Genomic DNA, 22752 nt, shown 5'->3' on the forward strand with positions numbered 1-22752 from the left:
ATTTTTATATTAAGGAGTTTCAAATTAAATGATATTATGCCAGCTTGTCATCAGATTTGTTTAGAAAGCATGCTACAAATCCAGGTTTCTATGCCAAGTACTTTTAGTTAGGCTTTTAGGCAATTTCAGGCAAAGTGAGCAATCTCAAGCCAACTTGGTCCTCTTGTTATAAATGAAATGAATGCATATTAATGGAGTAGTATTACATCTGATTTGCTGATATTCGTACTAATTAAAAGACAGTATTTCTGATGATTTGAATTAAATCAATGGTAAATAGGTTATTATAAAGATTTTGGATGAATATGATTGGGCAAGATTCACAATTATTAGTAAGATGATCCAACATTTGTTGCTGAACCTGTCAATACTCTCGCAACCATAATTTTGTTATTAGATTTCATTAAACATTTTAAATAGTCTAATATTATTATTACGACAAAATAAATTTCATGTTGAACATGATCCATACATATTTATGACATAATCTTATATCATTATAATGTAACTTGGATATGCTTAACTGAACTCTCACATTACTTGATCATTTGTGAAATGATTATATCCGAGTTTTGAATTTTTAAAAAATGTTAGAGTTCCCTTGTCGATGGAATTATTTTAATTTCGTTTTTTTTTAAAAATAAAAATAAATAAATACATTACACTGAATGTCACTTTAACGACAATTGTTAAAAACCCGGTTTATGTCTGTTTCAGTGTTTTAGGAAATATTAATCAAATCAAGTAAACGATTATTGAAAAGCACCAACAAAATTCTGCTTCTACTTGACAATGATTACGATGTATTTGGCAGATGGCAAAAAGTGTTGATTCATTCTAAATTGTATTCTTCATAAACTGGAATGAGATGTGCACATACTAAAAATAATGTTTATCTGATATATGCGCAGAACTGGTAAATGCCTATATGTTATAATAATATTCAGGTTTTTCGATTTTTGAAAGTATCGTCATGCCAATTTGGTCACTGTACAATCCACAGGTGCTCGACGCGAGCTTGATGTTGAGAAAGAAACCCACAATATTCTGAAGGAAAAAAATCATACAGAGTGACAAAAATACCTTAGATTACCCCCATGACCCGTTCTCACATAGGACCCTCTCTATCATTCTATATAAGAGAGAAGGTACGTTACTTCCAAATACTTGGTTCCACCAATGACGACTCGATTTCCTTCTGCTATTTCCGTCTTTAAAGGCACACGGCCATATTCTATGGCTTGTTTTACGCCTGAGATATTTTTATATTCATCAAGCAATCATTTACTATTCTGCGTTGTACCAAACTGAAGTTAGGGCTCCGAAACGTGCGAATTTTGCTTGCCGGGACAAGGCGACGTTCATGTGACAACTGGTGAAAAGAGCTATATATACCATGTTTGCGACTCTACGAAACATCCTTTATTTAATTACATAACAGTGGTAGATGCAAAAGTAAGTTTTTACTTACCATTAACTCGATTTAACTTTAGGAATCCAGTTCCATGAAAGAATTAGAAATTGTTTTCTTCACAGCACACATACTGACACAGGGGCTCATTGTTCAGATCTTACCTTTCGGTCAATAGTGAAATCCAAGATTGTCCGAATGCAAAATTGCACTGTGAGTAGGGTTAATGTCCAGACGTCAAGATTGGCAAACAATTATTGCATTTTCTCCATTATATCACAAACTGAATGAAGTGTGTCGAGCTGTTTTGAAAATTGAACTATTCTTGATTACGACTGGCCTAAGTTGGAAATTAGCAGACGCAATTAGGATAAAATAGCAGTGTTGGAACTGCCGAGGGGTGCGGACCAGTGTCTTCCCTTGTGTTATATTATTACAGGTTAGAACCCCCATCCCTTGATTTTCTTTGTAATGAGCCCCTGTGCATACTGATGGCTTTGCACCGCAAAACGTCATCTACACAACTCGTTTTAGAAAAGACGCATGCGTACAAAAAGTTATCATGTGGCTGTCACAAGGTATAGCAGTTTTTTATATTTATGGTAATGTTTGATTATTTTGGGGGAAAAGTAATGTTAATATTAGTGTCTCTACCTCCTTCGTTGAGGCAACAGCATCATAGCTCTGAAAGCTAAATTTGTAACTATCACCTTGTGGATATTGCAGTATATTTTGCTGTTATAACAAGATAACCAGGTTGGATTTCAGATTTATAATAGAACACTTTTGATGGTGATACAAATACAGTGTTTAATGATGACTGACTTGAATGAGATAAGAATTATGATTAATACATGTGTGTATAAGATCCAAATATTGGACAAATTAACATAATCCGCACGAACCTAATAATGCAACAAATGAAAATACAAATAAATGACCTTACACAGTACAAGAACAAAGGTGAATGATTCACAGTAATTTCACGCAACAAAAAGAATGCCGTGTTTTACTCAAATAGGAAAAATGAATTCACTCAGTGAAAAATTAGATATTTTACTCAAATAGTAAAATGATGAAAACAAAGTGACTGATATCATACAAAATATCTTTACAATCCCAAAATACTGGGTATTACAAACCCCAAAATTGGCCCATGGCTAAAAGATTACATGCATGGAGTTACATACTCTGTCACCAGCACACTTGGCTACCAGTCACACTGGTCACTCAAGCAGTCAGTATTCCAGGTAGTCGCCGACCATAATTCAATTCCTTAGTCAATCAAGCTGTCAGCACCCACCAATCAGTCAGCATCACCTGATCACCTGCTACTTGACCACCAACATTGTTCACTCAGCTCTACGGCTGCTATGGTTTAGCTTTACAGCCTCTATGGTCAGTTTCTATGGTTAGCTCTATAGCTGGTACAATGTCGACTCTGATCAGCTGAAAATACATCTAACACTGTGTACTATGCATGACAGGGGCATATACGATAAAACATAATGAAGTTATATATGGTAAGCTATACAGATTACATTATTGGCACAATAATTGCAAAACAATAAACGGGTTCAGAAGTGAACCTACCCCTGCCTGATAAGAATCCCTCGGTACTAAACGTTTCTTAAAAATGCAACTTTATATTGCTAACATAAATCTCTTGCTAAGTCACAAACAAGAATAAAAAATATTTGCATTATACTACATAAACCAAATCTAAGTAGAAAATATACAAAAATAAATGTGGTAGTACAATAGTTATAACTTGTACACAAGAAATTAATAAATAACTCTCATACCTCTATAGCTGAAGATGTGCAAGTCTTTAAGTAGACCGCTCACTGACAAGACGTTCCTTAATGTCAAGATTTAGTCTTGCAGTAAGGCATTTATACACAGATGATGCAGCCATACATCGTCTGTGTGCTGTAAGTATTCGGTTTTTCCCATTGAAAGCACTTCACACATGCAGCATAGGATGAACCAAACTCACTGTTTCGAAATGTTATACAATATACATAAATTACCCTCTGGTATCGTTGTACACAAAAAACGAAACCCGAGTACATGTATTTAATTAAAAAAAAGGGATTTATACAATTCCATGACAGCTGTGTATATTTAACCTTTATTGACAAATATTAATCCATTGTCGAGTCTGCATTTGTTTTTTTTGGTTTCCAAGAGATTTTAGGACTGCTCAGCCCATAACAGAATAGGCCCATTATTCATTAATGTTTTTAGCCCATAGAACTGCCCAGATTGGTCCTCCTGTTTTTTTTCTTCTTATTCTTCCCAAGAAAAGCATGTTAATAGTACTCGCACCCTTTTCTACAAATGCTAAAAGTTGGCTTTATTTGGGAGTACTTATGAAAATAAATTAAACTCTCCAAATGTACAAGTCGTGCACCCAATCTTTACTCACCATGTGGCCAATTGTACCCAACAGTTATTTACAATGAATTTTTCACTATCATAAGGTTCGTTATAACATTAAAAATAAAATAAGCAAAGCCTGAAAGACAAGAATTATTGTATTATCCATTGAAACCAGCAGTACATCTGCTTTGACATAGATGAGTAAAATGACCCATATTTTCGCTAAATTTGACCAAGTCCAGAACATTCACATATACTTTTGAATAGACATCTTAAATATACACTTGTAAAGTATAGATTACTCACCTTTAAGATCATTGAATATACTTGCTTATAAGTCGAGTCCAAATTCCAAATGCAAACTACACAGATCCAGATCTGCCATCGCATAATATGCCAACAAATCTGAGTCTTTGCAGTTAGTTTGTACTCCTTAGAAAAAACCAGATAGACCTTGATCTGGTGCATTAGGTGATGGCAGATCAGGGTCTTTTGTTGTTTGCTGTTGGATTCAACTTACAAGTGAGTATATGTGGTATAGACATTTGTGCGTTTTCTCTTCTGTACTTGGATTGATTTAAAAATAAGTTTTGGAGTTTTTAAATGTTTAGGATTTTCTACATGTCTAGTGAAGTTCTAGAAAACTACCAAACAATAAATTGTTTCTGCTGATTGGCAGTATATTAAATATTCTTATATATTAGAAATTTGCCATAACATTATATAGGTAGTCATCTTTGAACAGTTAGAATTCATTTGCTTTGCACATTTGAAATTCATATAGCCAAATTACATAAATACATTGTGTAATGAAGAATGTGTTACACTGAACCTTCACAGTGTCTTGCCAAATTATGGGAAGGATGGGTATTTTTGTTTTGCCAACATGGAAATTTGAACAAAAGTACCAAATTAATACATTTGTCTTGCATTGATAAAAGTTAATGCAGATAATTACATGAATTGACATCAACACCAGTGTTTTTAAACTTAAGTATCCAAATGTGCTGGACTTTTGCAAAAAAATATTAATATGTTTCTGGGTGAGTGCATTGAATGGAATTGCAGTTTATGGGATTCCAGATTTATTGCTGTGGAAGTACAGGATCAATAACAATAACAGAAAAAGTATTAATCAAACTCCTGAACAAAAATTGCCCAACCCCACCCCATTGCATCCCACCCCCAAAATATTCCACTAAAGAATTTTCATCATGTAACATTATTAAGGTAATTTACATATTCAAAAGAAGTATCAAAAGCTGGGCCTTTTCCTTAATCGGGATTATATAATTACACTGATTTAATTAGAATTGTCTGCTTCTGTGAATATTTACCTCTGTATGATAGCATCACTGCCTAATACGTGTATATGGCTTTACTAGAAAGTGATATGAAATTGTTTCCTTTCTTGATGCAGTTAGTCAGACCAAAAAATACTTGTTTACAGTTGGTTGGTCTTTTTCTCATTGCTGACCCTAGCACTTCTTTATATTGTTTAATTTCAAATATTAAAAAGCTCCCCCTGCCTATCCTAATTTTAAAACCAGTGCAATAGAAAATACATATATCCTAATTTTAAAACCAGTGCAGTAGGAAATAAACATAGCCTAATTTCAAAACCACTGCAATAGGAAATACACATTTTTTCTTGGCCATATTGATAATGAAACTGGTTGTTTTTGAAGGGAAAAAAAGATCGTAAAATATTAAATATACCAAGTTTACCTACAAAATGTACAGAGATTGTTACCAAAATTGAAAATGGGGACCCACCCCCTTCTGACCAAAGTATGGCATCACGTTCTTCCACCAATCCACTAAAATCAAAGAATAACATTGACTCTGCAAGAGTTGACCCTCATCCAGGAATCGGTTTTGCATTTAAAGTTACTGTATAACCTTTGTTTATAGGATATTTCTCAGTTGGGGCTTTTATTTACACTGGAAAGTGTGTGTTTGTGACCAGTTTGAGAATTACATTTTAAGTTTTATTCAAATTATTTGGATTCTAAAAGATTAATTCTTTTTCCTAGAAATATTTGAGTGCTCAGATATAATTGTTGGACAAAGACATTTTTAAAAAATTTTATTCTCAAATTCAAACACCGGAATGTTATTGACTGTGGAAAAAAAAGAACTATAGACGATACAACACCATACTGACTATAGTATACGTCATCGCCTTACATTTTGAATTCTTCGTTGGGACTCGAACTTGAATTCATTAGAACATTTTTTTATTAGGACTTCAAAAAATTTAATTTGTAGATTATTCTTGGATTATTTTTGGATTTGATTCTTAAAACCATAAGTTCTTATTTCTTTTACATTTTTATTTGTTAAATTTTTCAAAGCTTGTTGTTTTCACTCATTCTTTTGTTACTGTTTATTCGAGCCTAAAAACAGTAACATAAGAATTGGGCGCTCATCCTTGAATTTATGAATTTTGGCTAAAATCTTTCAGAAAACTTTTTTGAAATTTGAATTCCTATAGTTTTTGAAATTTTTAGTGAAATTCACAAGCTTTTTCTAAAATGTCATCAAAAGTACAAATCTTTCTTTCAAATCCTATGTTGGACCAATTAGACCTTTTAAAAAAAGATGAATTAATTAAACTTGCCAGAAAATGTGATCTTTCTGAGGTAAAGGCTTCCTTAATGAAGCAAGAAAAAAAATATTGTGGTCCAATATTTGGTAGAAAAGAATGTGTTGGGTAAAAGTGCTTTGGTTTTGATCAGTAAGTCTGTATCAGACTCTGAAACAAAAGTAAAGGAATTATAATTAAAATACAAAATGAAATTGGAGTTAAGGAAGCTGGAACTTCAGAAAGAAGAAAAAGAGAAAGACAAATGGAGTTACAAGAAAAACAAATGCAGTTACAATTTGAGAAAGAAGAGAAAGAGAGAAAGAAAAACAAATGCATTTACAAGCGGAAGAAAAAGAGAAAGACAAATGCATTTAGAAGAAAAACAAATGCAGTTACAAAAGGAAGAAAGAAATATGCAAGTGCATGTACAATCAGAGAAGGATGAAATTCAAATTCGGTTAAAAGAATTAGAGCTGGCAAAGGTAAAACACTCCCCTACTTTTGATGTTTTAAAAAATATCAAGTTAGTACCTCCTTTTCTGGAAGAAGAAGTAGACATATTTTTCTTTTTTTGAAAAAATTGCTGAGAGTTTGAAGTGGCCAAGAGAGTACTGGACTCTATTATTGCAATGTGTACTCACTGATAGAGCTTGTGATATTTACATTTCACTCTCTCTAGAGCAGAGTGCTGACTATGATGTAGTTAAGGACTATATCTTGATGGGTTACCAGTTAGTCCCTGAGGCTTATCGGCAAAAATTCAGAAACTAGAACAAAGAAGCTGACCAGACCTATGTCGAATTTGCATGGGAAGAAGCATAACAGTTTGATGGGTGGTGCTGTTCTAGAAAGGTTAATAAAGATTACGAGTCTCAGACAACTCATATTGGTTGAAGAGTTTAATAACTGTGTTCATGGTGACATTAGGATTTATCTTGATAAGATCGAAACCTTGGAAGCTGCTTGTGCTGACGATGAGTATGCTTTAGCTCAAAGTTTCTTTTGTAAACAAGACTTCCACTCATCAGTCTTCTGGCAGAAAAGTATTTCAGCCTAATACAAGCCCTTCTAAAATTCAAACTGGCACAACTTCTAAAAATCAAGCTTCAGATAATCTTGACTCAAGATCCTTGTATCTTCCTATGTGTACCTATTGCAAGAAGAAAGGACACGTTATTTCTGATTGCTACAAATTGAAAAATAGGCATCAGAATCAAGACAGACCTATTCCAAATGCTCTTATTTCTAAGAGGTCAAGGTCATGGTTGTGTATTGAAAGCAATACATTTCTTCAGTCTAATAAACCCCAGTCTGATTTTATTATGGAGAATTATGAACCATTCATATAGAAGGGTTCTATATCACTCTTGGGTGATTTGGCCAATCCTATCCCTATTAAAATTTTATGGGACACAGGAGCTTCTCTGAGTCTTATATTGTCAGATACTTTGCCTTTTTCTGAGAAATCTTCTTCTAATGAGAGTATTCTTATTCAAGGAGTAGAGTGCAGCTTTGTTAATGTTCCTCTCCATTGTGTAGATTTGTTAACAGACTTAGTCTCAGGACCCATGACAGTCAGAACAGTGTATGCTTTACCTGTTGAGGGCATTCGTTTATTACTAGGCAACAACCTAGCCAGAGATAAGGTTGTGGTTAATCCACTTGTAACTGACAAGCCTTGTTTGGATCAGAAAGTTGATCGAATCAAAAAAGAATTCCCTGATTTATTCCCAGCTTATGCAGTTACCAGAGCTATGGCAAATAAAGCTCTTGAGAATGAAGTTGATAAGGAAAGTATTACTTTAGCTGACACATGTATTGCTCAGGTTTTTGATGAAGTTACTTTCACTCCTTGTTTGGATCAATCAGAATGATCACAATAATTCTCTTTTAACTACTCATTCTCTTTATTCTAATCAGGGTGACAAATGACAATCGCTTGTCGAACAGAAAAAAGTTCCTGAGATCTCCTGTTTGTTTCAAAGGGCCATTAGTGAAACTGAAGCCACTGAAGTTCCTGCCTGTTATTTCATTAAAAATGGAATTCTTATGAAAAAATGGAGACCTCCCAAGGTACCTGCTGGTGATGAGTGGTCAGTGAACTATCAAATGTTATAGTTCCAAAACCTTACAGATAGTAAATACTTAGACTGGCCCATGAAACTCCTTTAGCTGGTCAATTTAAGGATTAATAAGACTTATCACAAGATCTTGACTCACTTTTGTTGGCCAGAAATCAAAAATGATGTTGGTAAATACTGGAGATCTTGCCATACTTGTCAAATGGTAGGAAACCCCAATCAGAAGGTACCTTAGGCTCATCTACAACATATTCCTGCTTTTGATGAACCATTTAGTAGAATTATGGTAGATTGTGTTGGTCCCTTACCTAAGACCAAGTCAGGTAACCAATACCGGTTAACCATTATGTGTGCGTCAACAAGGTTTCCAGAGGAAATTCCTTTGAGGAATATTAAAACTTTGATAAAGTTTTTACTCAGTTTGGCATTCACAAATCTGTCCAATAGGGTCAAGGGTCAAATTTTAGGTGTTGAACATTCCAGTTTATTATGCTTGAATGTGGCATCCAGCAATTCAAGTCAAAAGTGAAATTTTGGTTATATTTACAATGGAGAGAACTTTTGAGTCTGGTAAATGAGTTCTGTCTCTCTTGCTCATTGTTCAAAATTTTCTTTAGATATTACGGCCCTTACAAAGTTAAGAAGAAAATGAATGAGTTAAATTATAATATTAGTGCTCCTGTGATCTAAATAAATTATAGGCATACCAGTATATTGAAAGAGATAGCCAGGTTAAACATGCAATTAATTTAGTTGTACCATTCCCACTCAGTAAAGATTTAAGTGAAGGAATATTATCGGATTCTACTGATATTGGAGAGACAAATCTTCGGAATTCAGAAATTATGAAAGATCTGGACCAGAAACTTTAAGATTTTCAAGAGCAAGAAAGAAATGAACATAATCAGTTATTATTTGAATCTGAGCACTTATTTCCCTCTCAAACAGGAATACTTGAAAAAAGAAATTCAGTATTTGCTGGAGAATGATTTTATAGAGCCCAGTTGAAGTGGCTGGAGTTCACCATGCATAATTGTTCCAAAACCAGATAAAAATTTCCATATGTGCACTTACTATAGCAAGGTGAATAGTGTGACAAAAACATATTAATTTCCATTACCAATAATCGACTGCATTGATAAGATTGGAAATGCCAAGTATGTCACCAAATTTGACATTCTGAAAGGATTTTGGCAAATTCCAATAATGGAAAGTGCAACGGAAATTTCAGCATTCGTGACTCCATATGGACTTTATCAATATAAAGTAATGCCGTTTGGGATGAAAAGGTCGCCAGGTACTTTTCTATGTCTCATGAATATGATTACCTCTGGTCAAGACAATTGTGATGTTTACATCGATGATGTCATCATCTACAATGACGCCTGGAAAGAACATTTAACAACCATTCAGAAATTCTTTGACAAACTTACAGATGTAAGTTTGACAAGTAATTTATCCAAAAGTGAGTTCTTCTGTGCAAGTGCAACTTTTCTAGGACATATCGTGGGACACGGACAAGTTAAACCTATAGATGCTAAAGTCAAGGCTATCTCTGAATTCCTGGTGCCTGTAAATAAAAAGCACCTGATGCGATTTTTAGGTATGCCTGGATACTATTGGAAATTTTATACCAATTTTTCTATAATTGCTGAACCCCCTGACAAATTTATTGAGTAAGAAAACAAGATCCTTTGGACTGAAAAATGCCAGAAGGCTTTTGACAAGTTAAAAGCCATACTTAATAGTTCACCAGTTCTTACAGCTCCAAATTTCAGCCAATCATTTAAACTCTCTGTTTGATGTTGGCATTACAACATTTTGAAGTTTACATTAGTTCAGCTCCTTCTTTGATTATTGTGTTTAGTGACCACAACCCCCTTTCATTTGCAAGTTGAAAAATAAAAATCAAAGACTACTGTGGTATAGTTTGTTACTTGTACAGGAATATAATATTGACATCAAGAGAAAAGATAATTTAATGGCATAACAATGTATTATTTCATGAACACTCTGTAATTTATACAAATTCTTTTTTATCGCATGTATAATTAATCTATGGTAAAAAGAAAGCTATATCTTGTAAGTCTTTCTTTTTCTTTTGGGGGGGGAAGTGTTACGTATACTTGATTTAATTTATATCTGATTTAAAATCTTTTTTTAAAAATTTCATTACGTGTCAAAGTAATGTAGATTTGTTTACATGGAATTTGATATTTTCCACAAAATTCAGTTTGACCAGACCTTTTTATAAATACCTAATAATAGAAACACTGTTTCTATTTTTTACTTAGTTCCCGACCTTGATTCAGAAATCACTGAGACAAGTAAACAACTTTTTATTTTTATCTTATTCTTAGAGTAAAACGATTGGTTTTTGTCAGGGTCATACTGGGACTATGTACATTTAGACGTAAATACTTCTCGAAAATTCTGGAGAGTTGACCCTCATCCAGGAATCTGTTTTGCATTTTAAGTTACTGTATAATCTTTATTTATAGAGATATTTCTCAGTTGGAGCTTTTTCCTTACACCGGAAAGTGAGTGCATGTGACCAGTTTGGGAATTACATTTTAATTTTTATTCAAATTATTTGGATTCTAAAACAATTCTTTTTCCTGAAATATTTGAGTGCTCATACAGAAGTATTGAACAAAGACATTTATTTAAATTTTATTGTGAAATTCAAACACCAGAATATTATTGACTGTGGAATAAAAAAGAATTGTAGATGAAACAACACCATACACAAACAGTAAACGTCATCGCCTTCCATTTTGGATTGTTTGTTAGGACTTGAACTTGAATTCATTAGAACATTTCATTATTAGGACTTCTGAATTTTAATTCATGGATTATACTTGGATATTTTTGAATTTGATTTTTAAAACTGTAAGTTCTTATTTTTTTCCAGGGAAATAAATTATATGTTACATTTTTCAAAGCTTGTTGTTTTCACTCTTTCTTTTGTTCCTGTTTATTCAAACCTAAACACAGTAACATAAAACTTATTAGTTTTCATTTGCAATTATTGTTTCTTAACATTTATATAATTCTCTTTTCCCAGAGTGAACTGAAAGATGGATATTCACATATGTGGTGCCTGTCATGCCCAATTTAATGATGTGGAAACCTTTGTTTATCACAAGCATCATGATTGTTCTCTGTCCGCATCATTGAGAAACTCCGAGGCAGCACAGTCACAGCTGAGAAACCATGTTAGATTTAACCAATCTAAGGACTATACTAATCAGTATCACAGGAATGAGACTCAGACAGTGACACAGGTTATAGAGGAGCCCAGGGACTTAGAGTCACAAACTGTCGATGAATTCTCTACAGGAACATTGTACACAACTGGGAATCAGGCTGTGGATCAGTCTGCAAATCTCAAGTCTGAAGATAATGCTCAGCTTCAGGTATACTCTCAGAATTCTTGCTGGATGCAAAGACTCTTACTACCATGAGCGCTAAGACTTCCCTTTCCAGTCTTCACTTTCTAAAACTTAAAAATTTTGTTGTACAGTTCTTCTCTCTGTCTGTCTCTCTCTCAAATATGAACCTGAACTTTTATTTCAAAATAGTACAGGAAACTCTGCAACTACAACTTTTACAGTGTTCTCATTGCCATAGTTCAATCCTGCCTAAAGTTGTTGCTGATGTTAAAATTAATTGTAAGGAGTTACACAGATGCAAAATCTTAATCTCTTTTTCCAAAAGATCCCAACCCATGCCCCAAGGCATCTATACAGACTGCTATCTTGATAGATAGAAGCCATGGCTATACTTAATTTTTGAAAGAAACAATCATGATAGACTTAAACATTTCAGTTAATACAGATTTTATTCCTCCATTTTGTTGACCATGGCTTCCTTACCAAAATAATCCTCTGGGAAATAATGTCTCTGTAGTTCTGATTGTTAGAGTTGTTAATCAGTTTGCTTGTTCTGGAAACATATCATCAGAGTGTGGTTCCAGTTTAGACAGATACACACAGACTTAAAAACCCACATAAATAAATCAGTCACCAAACAAATCAAGGGATTGTGTAGGTTAATGAAGTGTGACCCCTTTTATAACATGGTGGTTGGGGTCCATAGAAGTCAACTGTGTTATAGACCAAACCATGTTATAAGCAACCAAGTCAGTTAACTGAAGAAAATGTTGCATGTATGAAAATAATATGGCAGGGGTATGGGGTGGGGTAACGAAAGCAGGCACAAAAATACATGCTCTTGATTAAGTGAAGACAAAACTAATCTGAAATATACTTGTACATTGACAATTTACATTGGTGTAATATAGTCCATAATGCATTGAGTACTCTACATATATATGAAAAGTCCAAGAATTCAAGTTTAGATCGCATCTTATAAAATTCATTTATTGATCACACCCCATTAGGAAACACAGATAATACAGATATAAAAAATGTTAGCCCAAATTTGATCTATATTCCATTCTCAACAAACACTTGTCACCAAACAGTTCACAATGATATTGTCACCAGGAGCATGTGGCTATTTAGTTGTTTACATGCTACACGTACATGTACTTAAACTTGCCTTGATTTTGGTCAGCTGGAGACAGCTATCTTACTGAGGCTGCCAAGGGGATGAGGCTATTCATAAGGAAATGAAAACATGTGAACAAACTGAAAATCAACGTGAAGGCCAGATATCTATGCTTTCAAAAGATTGGAAATTTAAATTGCATTTTGGTAGCAGTCATAAACATAAACATGTTTCCTGCAAAAGAGAAACTTTCATGGCACAGTAAACATCTTCCAGTCACTTCAGAAAATGCAACAATCCATCAGATTCCATTGCTTTTAATTATGTTTGGTGCTGACTTCCTTTGAAAAATGCTTCATTTTTATTGAAGATTGTCATTGGCTTGCTTCAGTTAAGTATGCATGTGTTATTGATGTCACTGTTAAAGATCAAATTTTGAGGACCAAACAAAAGCCTGTTTGTTTTTGTGCAGCAACATCAAGTTTAAAATAAAAGAAATGAGCCATCATTTAGTTGATTGTAGTTTTCCTGTTCCTGCCTTCAAAAGTTGGTTGACTGTAGCTAGTCCATTAGCATGAGTATTTGAGTGTACCATAGCAGAGCACTCAAGCCATATGTCAGCATAAGTGGATTGTGATACATGTCATTATGAGCAAAGGATTTGCTTATGTAACAAGAGATAGATTCCAGTGTATTTTTTATCCAAGTTTGCTGCTTTCTTTCATTTGAATTTCTCCATCCCAAACCCAAGATTGCATTCACAAGTTTAAAGAGCTAACAATGTTGTCACAAAAATAAAATTGCCAGATGGTATATTTTGTGACCATTATGGATACAAAATCGCAATTTGTGACATTGGCAAATACCAGCATGATCCCTGAATAAATGTTTTACATTGGTCTTTTTCATACTTTTAGGAAGAAAAAATAATTTTTCATGTGTGAGAAAAATACATGTATACGAAAAATTTTCAGGAACTTCAGCACAATGGTCATATATTAGAATTCATAAATGATCTCATCCTCAGAATGATAGTAAACCTTTTTACACATTATTTTTCGTACTTTCAAGAATAAAAATATATTTTCTCATAAAGAAAAATACATGCACTTAAAATCTCAGGAGCCACACTGTAATATTGTTTATTTTGTTAGATCCAAATTGTGTTATAAAAAAGTGTGCTATAGTGAGGTCAAACTGTATAATGAAACCCATTTTGTACTTACATAAAATATTAGAGCATGAGGGAAAGAGAAAATTATCAAGATAAACATTAATTGTCATTCACCCAAAGAAAATTTGCTGCAATACTTGAACAATGAATTGTTGAAATGTTACTTTGAGGAGAAAATGTGAAATGCCAGGGTTTCCTCCTCCTTGTCTTTCTCTATACCTATTATTTATGATAGTTAATAAAGAAATGCACTTTTCCATCAATTTTTATTTTAAAGACAGAGCCAGAATTTAGAAGGAAGATGTACCTCAGTTATGTCATTTTCTCCCAGACTAATGGTGATCAGACCTCTAAATAAGAACCTGGTTTGTCAGTTATGTCATGATTGGTCAATTATGTCATCCTTCTCTAATTGATAATGTGATCTGCAGTTTACCTGTTCAAGTGCAGCTAGCGTGTTTTAATAATCGTAATAAATTATGGGCAATTTATTTCATGGCTGGGTTCCCAAGTGAAATTTGAAAATTCTCCTGCAATTAATATTTGGCAATTAAGAATAAAAACAACCAGTCCCAGTCTGATGTCTCAGTCACTAACAACCAGTCTGATATCTCAGTCACTAACGACCAAATTAAATATCATCCTTCTTTACCATTGATCTTTTGGGGTAAAATTCATACCTCTTGTCTGTCTGCCTATTTTCCCTACCATTTTCAGAATGGCCCTACTTTACAATGTTTATTTTTTTTATTGATTACAGGCTCTGTCCTCTCAGAGACATCAATTTTGTGGCATACCATCAACGCACATGCTTATTGCTTTACCAAGTGGGAGATTTGTTGAAATACAAGGCAATCAAGATATGAACCAGCAGGCTATACTGGCTGTGTCCCAAGCATATTCCACAGTAACACAGAAGGATCAACAGTCTTCAGCAACAGTGTTTGTGTCCCAGTCTGATACAACAGATATACAGTCTGGTGGACTGGTAACTATGGTTTCCCAGAGACATGGGCACATTTCCTCAGAAGGGACAGTGTACCAGTCTCAAGAAACCCAACTTACACCAGAATCTGAGATTGTATCAACTCTTTCAGGCCAAGAACAAATGCAACATAATAATTTGATTGTTGAGCAGTCTCAAATTGGTCCTTTTCAGCAAGGTCAAAATGTTAAAATCACACCAGGAGTCAGTAGTCTTAGTACAACTTCATGTGAAAATTATACACAGTTTCCTACATCAGAAGGTATCATTGGCTCAGATATTGGTAATGTTCAGTTGATTTCACAGCATCAAGTAGTAAGTTCTCACCCATCCCTAAATCTTCCAGGAACACATATTGTCACGAATGTAGCAGGAAACATAGTTAGTCAGACGCAGATAGTCACCCCTACAAATGGAAATTTTCAAGATGCAAGAAGTATACTTGACCAGTCCAAACTTACACAAACAAGAGCCAAGAAAAGTACAGTTTGTAAATCCAAATCTAAGCCACGAGGAGGTGCTTTGAAAAATCTTGTGAGTCAAACTCCAACTGTTCAGCATCTTGATAATGGCAATGCTGAAAATGTAGGACTTAATTCAGTATCTCTCAGTAGATCCAACCAGATATACAAATCTGAAGATGATCAACTTCAACAAATTGAAAAGACTGTGTCCGATTCCAAGCTTGGCAGCAACCATAATTCAGCAACAAATGTTCAGATCCAGAATAGAGGTGATAACAGTGATCAGGTTGAAATTGTAAGTTCGTCAACAGCTTCCCGTTCGAAAAACAATGTAGAAAAGTTACCCCAGAATTCAAAGAGTACCCAAAGCAAAAGGAGTGACAGAAAACACATAGAGAAAACATATTTAGGTGCAAACTTGACTCTTGTCACAGACAGTAATGGAGAGAAGATGTATGTAGTTCCTCATGAAAATCAAGTTTTACGGAAGGATATGGGATCACCCTCTAAACAAGGTACTATGGTCTTGAGAGTTTAGGGTAAAACAGTTATGTTGCACCATTTTTGCCCTGGGTTTGGTCACTGCTTCAGGAAAAAGTAAAAAAAAATTGCAGGGTAAAACTGATTTCTACAATTTTTTAGTCTTTTGGCTGCACAGAGAAAAACCTGTAAATTCCAGATTTAATATAAGTAGCCAAAGAAAAACACTTGAATCTGAGACTGTTAGCTTTAAGAATTAATTTTGCCCTACCTTGTTCATTGGTAGGGCATGTAATGTTTTCCTTGTATGTTTTGTACATCCTTCTTTCATTATGAGTAAGTAATTATTATTTTTCTTTATGCAGTATATTTATAGTTTTGGAAAGAAAGTATGGAACCAATCATTATATGATGTAGTAGCCCACTGAGATACCTGTAGTAAACATAACAGTATGGAACCAGTCATTATATCATGCTGTAGCACACTGAGATACCTGTATTAAACATAACAATATGGAACCAGTCATATCTTGCAGTAGCCCACTGCGGTACCTGCATGAACATAATAACAGTATGGAACCAGTCATATCATGCAGTAGCCCAGAGATACCTGCATTGAACATAACAGTATATTTAAAAAAATGTGGTCACTGTGTTAAGTTCAGTGGTTCCCTCCTCCATAGACTGTCTGAGAGACCTGAGCCATTTGGAGTTCAATATACAAGTTCTTTAAACTTACCAAAAATAAATATTAAATGGATAAAGATTCTAAGGTTAAAATTTTAATTGATTTATTGATTGATTGGTTGTTCTTCATTTACATTAGTAAACCAGAAAGTTTTATTTGCATCCATTAAATCCAGAAAACAAAGAATATACACAGTTTTGAATTCATAGTTTAATATCAGTACATACTATGTTGCCTGTGGCCTAATTGGAAATTACTCTTTTCCAGATGAATTTTTTAAAATTTGTAATAGTTGGAAAGTTCTAGAAATTTCAGAACTGGAAAGAATACATACCCAGACTGTATTCACATCACAGGCTCATCATCCTGTTTCAAATTTTTTCTGACACCATTTATATCTGTTCAGTTAAAAATGCTCTTCAGAAATATTGCCGTCTGTGGTGTCGGGTGTGCATATCAGTCATATAAATACTTTTACCTAGAGTATTTATACCTAGCCTTTGTCAATGGCATATCGAGTTGGTCAGCAAGGTCCCCTCCCCACAAATCATTAATCACCTCCACCCACCCCAGTCACATTCCTATCAATTTGCAGACACATCATACTCTGGATGGGATGCTCAATTGGAGCAGAATGCCAACTACTCGGATTTGATCAAGGCAGCTCCAAGAATTTTCTATGCTCAGATCAAAACATGAAAAACTGGTATTTTTGCCATTCAAAAAATGTTTTATTTATGCTTTGGCTCTGCTCAGATTTTTTTCTAGGGTTGGCCTGTCTGTTTAAATCAGCAGGGCTAGTTCTTCAGGGATTATGGTCCTGAGAAGAATCAACAGTTTGAAAATGAGACAAGTAAGGAGTTGTGTGATACCTCCTTCATTAACCTGTTGATGGTAGCATAACCTGTAGATGGTAGCATACCTTAGGAGACATGGAGGAACATGGGTTCATATAATTCCTGACCAGCAGAGGTAAGATAGTCCTAATGGAATGGTCCCTGCACCAATCTGTAGCAGACTCTCTGTTCAGACTGTGGAGGAAACCCTTGGATTACTTTGTGACCAAGCTAAACAGTAAACTGCCCTTTTATGAGTATTCAGTCCCATGTCTAATGTTTATGAGTCCAGGTCGAAAATCTTTGCAGGAAACATGTTAATCCTACCTTGGTTTAATGTGTATATTTGGAATGGTCACTGATGATGTACTCCAGCGACCACATAAGGCAGGTTGAAACTATTGTTCAGTTACAAAACACGTTGCTGCTGACTGCTGAAGGCAGATGACCATTGTACACATGGCATTTATATTGGAAACTTTGCATGGCTATTCACATTGCTAAACAAATATTTCAACCTACATGTCCATGGCATCAGAAGTCCAATGATGTTATCCCCTTTCCTGTGTTGTTGTACAAAAACGTTAGAAAATATTAAATAAAAGAACATATATTGTTTGTGAAAAGAACTAAAGCATACCTAATTCTCAAAATATTTATTCTGGGAATAATAGCCAGACATTTGTTGCAGCAACCTGGAGAAAACTAGATTCATCAGGCAGAGAACACAGGTCATTGTGGTAGTCACATGGTACCAACAAAAACATCACTTACATATACTCTTTGCTTCATGAATGTACATGTAGTTTTTTCCAGGTGGTGACAAATTCCAACTTTCCAGTTAGCCCTGACCCCATACCCCAACATAAATGTCAATATATTTCAAATGGGGTGGGAAGGGTCAGAGGAAAAATGGACTATATAGTCTCATTTCACTTGCCAACTTAATCCACACACAGTTAACTTTGATTCAAAGTTCATTTATGATGTAAATAGTTTAGGTGTTTAAATGCACCATATAAGATGTTAATTTAGTGCCTTTTTTCTTGTGAAAGCCTTTAACTTTAACAATGCTAATAGATCACACAAAATAGAAATAGAATGTGGCAAAGCCCAAACCAAGCCAGTCCCTTGGCAAAAATAACATGTGGTTATTAATTTGTTTTGAACAAAAGAAGTAAAACATGGATTAACATCTGTGAAGCAGAAATGGGGTCCTTTGTTTTCTACTGCTTCATTCTTCTATTGACAGTCACACACTATATCACCAGAAGGAGAGTTGGCTTATCTCTTTGATGGCTTCAGGCATTGCTTTGACAGCAACTACACATGATGATGAGACTGCTTCTGTGATCTCTCACTTGTTCAGTAGCTGCAGAAAGCCAATCCTGTTTTAGTAATTTTATAACATGGGGAAATCTAGCCCTAACTGCAGGTTGTCCATTTAACAGATTAGGGAGACCCATGAGAAGCTACTGGCAAGCTTTCTCACATACCCACATTGTCCAAATCCAAGACTTTAACTTGTGCAGAAAGAGGTTAAGATGGCAGTGACCTGTAACGGTGAACACTTCAGAACACTCAGCCACTCTGGACCCCATTTTTGTAGTAGCAGTGTAGTTGCCAAAAAACTTGTATAATCAAACATAAAGTATTTGAAATATCATTAATCTTATAAATCATCATTTTCTCTCAGACTCTACCTCCATAGGACCTAGCAAGAAACGGTTTAAGTGTACATATGAGAAATGTCCATACATCACTGCTTATATGAAAGATCTTGAGCGACATATGAGGGTTCATACTGGAGAGAGACCCTACCATTGCCAGCAGTGTGGGAAAACCTTCAACCGCAATGATAAACTGATTCTGCACATGAGGTACCACACAGGGGAAAAACTTTTCAAATGCAGCCTTTGTAAGTACTAAAGAAAGTCATATAAATACTGCAGCATCATTTATTTTCTTGGGGCTCTGCTATATTGGTTTTATAATAATAAAAAGAAGACATTTTCATGGTACTTAAATTCATGTTTTTGCCTGTCATATTAGTAGGTATTAAATGTCCTGCCAATATCCAAAATAAAGAATACAAAAGAAGAAAACTATGCTGATATGAATTGCAATCAATTGAATGTTTAAAACAATACTATTACATGTATGAGCACAAATCAAAGACCTTACAAGTTCAGTACTTACACTGTCTTTTCGTCAGAGTGAATATAACATTAGTGGAAACCAACACCACTAAAACAATAGTAGCACTTCTATGAGCACAAGTTAAACACCTGTTACAATTAATCACTTGCATAATGTTTTTGTCAGAGTGCTAAACATCAGAAAGGAAGCTGGCACCACCAAAGTGTGAAAATGATAACTAAATTGAAACACAGTGGAATCACTCAGTTGTTTGTGCCTGCCTCATATACAGGCCAGCTTCAGCCACTAGACTTGACAGTAAATAAAGAGAATAAAAAAAATTAAAATCACACTTCCACAACTGGTATGATAATCAGGTCACGAAGGCCATCAGGAAAAGGAACTTGTTACTAGTGATGGTGTATGTAATTATTGTAACCTCATTAATCAACTTTGCACCCTCATTAATCAAAGCCAATTCATGCTGAATGGATAATTGCAGCTCATGTGACAATGAGGGAAAGTTCAGATCTTATTATCTGTGGTTTGGAGAAAGCTGGACTTGTTTAATTCTACAATTGGTGATTATTTACCTGACAGGTATTTGTGTTATACCAAGAACCTTGATTGACAGGATGTTGATACAGTGGCTTGGTCCAAATATCAGCTTTAACACTGCTGTGCCATTAATAACAGTGCTTCAAGCAATAGTTCTAGTATATCACAGGCTTTTTCGTTTGGATTAAAAATGCATGGATAAAATGAAATGTGCTTTAAGGGATTTAAAATTTTCAGCAACAGTTGTTCTCAAATGAAGGGCTTATTTGAAAAAGTAATTTTAATTTTCATATTGCAAGTATTTTTTATTATTATTTCTTTCATTTTCAGTATTATCAGTGTTTGAATACTTTATGCTCTTTCTTGTGTCTCTTTATACTTATCTTTTATATCAATTTGGGGCAGTAATTGCAAATTACATATACTGGATACCTTATTAATACGTGTGCATTGAAACAATATAAGATGCTGTTTAATTCTTTTTCTAACAGTTGAGACAAAAGAACTCGGATACAAGCTAATATTTTATTACCAGATTACAGACTTATTTCTCAAACACTAGTAACTTCTATAATCTCTAAGAGTGAAAGAAAATGGGCAGGTGAAGGGGGGTCATCTTTATATTTGGCTAATTTTTAGGGCTACAATTAAAACCAAGAAAATGTGTCACCCATGAATATTTCTAATACTACAGTATTTTCCATGAATGTTCATTTTAAAATTAGTTAATTATGTGTTTTGTGTCCCTCTATGAGCAGAACATGGAAGTTATAGTTAGTAAAAAATCTCTATCATCTCCCTATGAAATGTCAAAAAGTTTGGAAGGTCAATGCTTGGAAGATCAATGTTCCTGTCATTTGCCTCAGATAGAAGTATGTATAAAAATCCCAAAGTATGATCATCCATCCATTAGCACCAAATCTTGTTAGTTAAATTGGCCCCAAGTTTTTGAAGGATTGCCTTGAAAATTGCCAAATGTTATGTTCATCACCTGTAGATTCATGTGAAAAAAATCAGTGTGCCTGCATTTTTTATGCAAGTTTGTATCCATTTTGACTTGAAGATAATTGCAATGTATGACTGAATCTTGCAAACATTCTACTTCACTGATTTCAGTTGATCTGCATAAAGTTTTTGAAATTCTATGTTCATCATCTGAAGATGGTCATATCATCAAATATCTGTGTTCCTGTGATTTTGTAGCTCTAATGATGACAGACCAGACGAGCTTATTAGACGGCCAGTTGTCCATCATCCATTATCTGTCTTCTTTTGGCCATCATTTAACATCCAAACATTAGTTAGCACAAATATCTTATTACTTATCATATTATTTGGAGGATTGACATGAAACTTGATCAATACATTCATCCCAAGGTTCATTTGGTTCTAAATGAAAATGGTGCCTCTTTGGCATACAATATGGCTACCACAGCAGCCATCTTGAAACTCTTGTTATTGCTAGTCCATCTGAGTAGATGGTCATATCAATATGGATTCAGATGGTCATATCAGTATAGATTCATATAGTCATATCATATGGATTCAGATGGTCATATCAATATAGATTCATATGGTTGTATCAATATGGATTCATATGGTCATATCAATATGGATTCAGATGGTCATATCAAAATAGATTCATATAGTCATATCAATATAGAGTCATATAGTCATCTCAATATGGATTGATGGTCATATCAATGTGGATTCATATGGTCATATCAATATGGATTCATATGGTCATATCAATATGGATTCAGATGGTCATCAATATAGATTCATATAGTCATATCAATATAGATTCATATAGTCATATCAGTGTGGATTCATATGGTCATATCAATATGGATTCAGATGGTCATATCAATATAGATTCATATAGTCATCTCAATATGAATTGATGGTCATATCAATGTGGATTCATATGGTCATATCAATCTGGTCATATCAATATGGATTCTTTTCTTAAAGACCTCTCATAATGTCTTTGCGGTCCTAACTGAAAATTAGAATTTTGTGAATGCAACTGCTTTTGCAGTTTTAAGTGATTTGCTGTACAATTTACTAAATATTTTGGTTATCATTAAACGATACACATGTCAATGAATTATTTTATTGGTACTATGGGCAAGTTGACAAATAAATGAACAAGAATTTGGAATGATCATTAGTAATTTTCCAAAGCATACGTATCTCAGGATTTTAAAATTTCACCCATTATCTCACTGCCTGTATGAGCGACTAATGTTGATCATGTGACTTATAATGGTCACGTGATATGAGAAGACTGGTGTAGATGGGTGGTAATTCAAGCCCCATGTCCTGTTTAATGTTGGCCTCTGCTGTCCTATTTCAATTGGCTAATGTTGATCATGTGACTTATAATGGTCACGTGACATGAGAAGACTGGTGTAGATGGGTGGTAATTCAAGCCCCATGTCCT

General features: G+C 34.4%; 1 protein-coding gene across 3 annotated transcripts in view; it reads left to right on the top strand.

Annotated features, from left to right (window-relative positions):
• The first annotated feature begins 784 nt into the window (after nt 1–784).
• LOC149779950 (uncharacterized) overlaps nt 785–22752 on the top strand; it is a 34367-nt gene continuing 12399 nt past the window's right edge. For 2 of the 3 annotated variants that reach the window (XM_089936651.1, XM_089936649.1), the window contains exons 1-4: nt 785–916; nt 11535–11886; nt 14917–16120; nt 19306–19527. In XM_089936651.1, the coding sequence (XP_089792777.1) occupies nt 11548–11886; nt 14917–16120; nt 19306–19527 (1765 nt within the window). In that variant the 5' untranslated portion in view covers nt 785–916; nt 11535–11547. The other variant, XM_089936650.1, reaches the window with a different exon arrangement.

This window comes from Sinohyriopsis cumingii, chromosome 16 (genome assembly GCF_028554795.1).
Source record: "Sinohyriopsis cumingii isolate HCF-2022 chromosome 16, ASM2855479v2, whole genome shotgun sequence".
Lineage (NCBI taxonomy): Eukaryota > Metazoa > Mollusca > Bivalvia > Unionida > Unionidae > Sinohyriopsis > Sinohyriopsis cumingii.